General features: G+C 62.2%; 1 protein-coding gene across 1 annotated transcript; it reads right to left on the bottom strand.

Moving 5' to 3' along the window:
* Positions 1-219: 219 nt before the first annotated feature.
* LOC147991919 (RING-H2 finger protein ATL78-like) lies at positions 220-906 on the bottom strand. The gene has a single exon (XM_087539300.1). It carries the CDS (start codon positions 809-811, stop codon positions 233-235), a length of 579 nt encoding a protein of 192 aa, XP_087395426.1. The 5' UTR covers positions 812-906; the 3' UTR covers positions 220-232.
* Between the last annotated feature and the right edge of the window lie 218 nt (positions 907-1,124).

Genomic DNA, 1,124 nt, shown 5'->3' with positions numbered 1-1,124 from the left:
AATGTAATATGGTGTTTTCGCCGTCAAATATTTACAGTGAGCAAATGAGCATTTCGAATGTTCGATCATATACTCGATGCGACCACGAGCTCCATGCTAGCGCGCGCCTGACATCGTAGAAGCATTGCAACCATCGCCGGATGATTCTACAAGAGCTTCCGCATGCAGAACAGTGCTCCCTTGTCATGGTAACTGGTACCGGCAATGGCAATGCTTCGTTGCACCATAAAACTCACACGATGACCACTGTGATCGTGTTGTTCTCTGCGGGGCACTGGCTGCCGCCGTCGCTGCCCTTCGCGGGAGAGCCGTCGATCACCGGCCGCCTGCACGTCGGACACGAGCTGTGGGACACCAGCCATGCGTCGACGCACCGGACGTGGAACCCGTGGCCGCACTGCGGCAGCACGCGCACCTTCTCGCCGTCGACGAACTCGCCGAGGCATATGGCGCACACGTCGTCGATGTCCTCCCCGGAGCCGTACACCTCCACGGGGAGGCTCCTGAGCACGCGCCTCTTGATGCCGCCGCCGCTGCAGGCCACCCGCGCCGTCGCCCCGGGCTGGCCGGCTGCGACCGCGGTTCCGATCCCCACGTGCCGGAGCGCGCACCGCGCCAGCGAGTTGAGCCCGATGGCGAACAGCAGAGCGAAGAAGAGCGCGGCGAGGATGATCACCACGTTGGTGTCGAAGGCCGAGCCTGGACCCGACGGCGCCGCCGCGCCTCCCCCGTGTCCATCGGCGTGGTCTTGGAGAGCAGCTAGCCCCGCGGCGATGCTCGACGTCGGCGCCTCCGAATCAGGGCGACCCATGGTACTGTTGATGAAGTTGAGAGAGAGGAGGCGTCCACCCAAGACCCAACGCTGGATGTTTCAGACTATTCGAAGTCGAGTGATGCCTGTGCTAAGCTGCTGTTCGTGTTCGTCTGTCACTCTCTGCTCCGTTCGTGGAGTATATATAAGAGGGCGCGGTCGCCGTGCCCGCCATTGTTCTGTGGGGTGGTGTTGCGCGGGAGTGTACTTTGTAGAAAGGCGCTCCCGGGCCGAGCCAAGTTGCACCCTGCAGCTAGGCAGCTGAGTTGTTTGTTGCAGGGATAGGGACACGCGCGGGTGAGGGGGCTAGTGC

This window comes from Triticum urartu, chromosome 1A, assembly GCF_056163025.1.
Source record: "Triticum urartu cultivar PI428250 chromosome 1A, HENAU_Tu73, whole genome shotgun sequence".
Classification (NCBI taxonomy): Eukaryota; Viridiplantae; Streptophyta; class Magnoliopsida; order Poales; family Poaceae; genus Triticum; species Triticum urartu.
This window is presented reverse-complemented; position numbering and strand designations above follow the sequence as displayed.

Excerpts from the sequence above, each read along its gene's own strand:
- LOC147991919 (XM_087539300.1), bottom strand. The coding sequence starts at position 811 with ATGGGTCGCCCTGATTCGGAGGCGCCGACGTCGAGCATCGCCGCGGGG.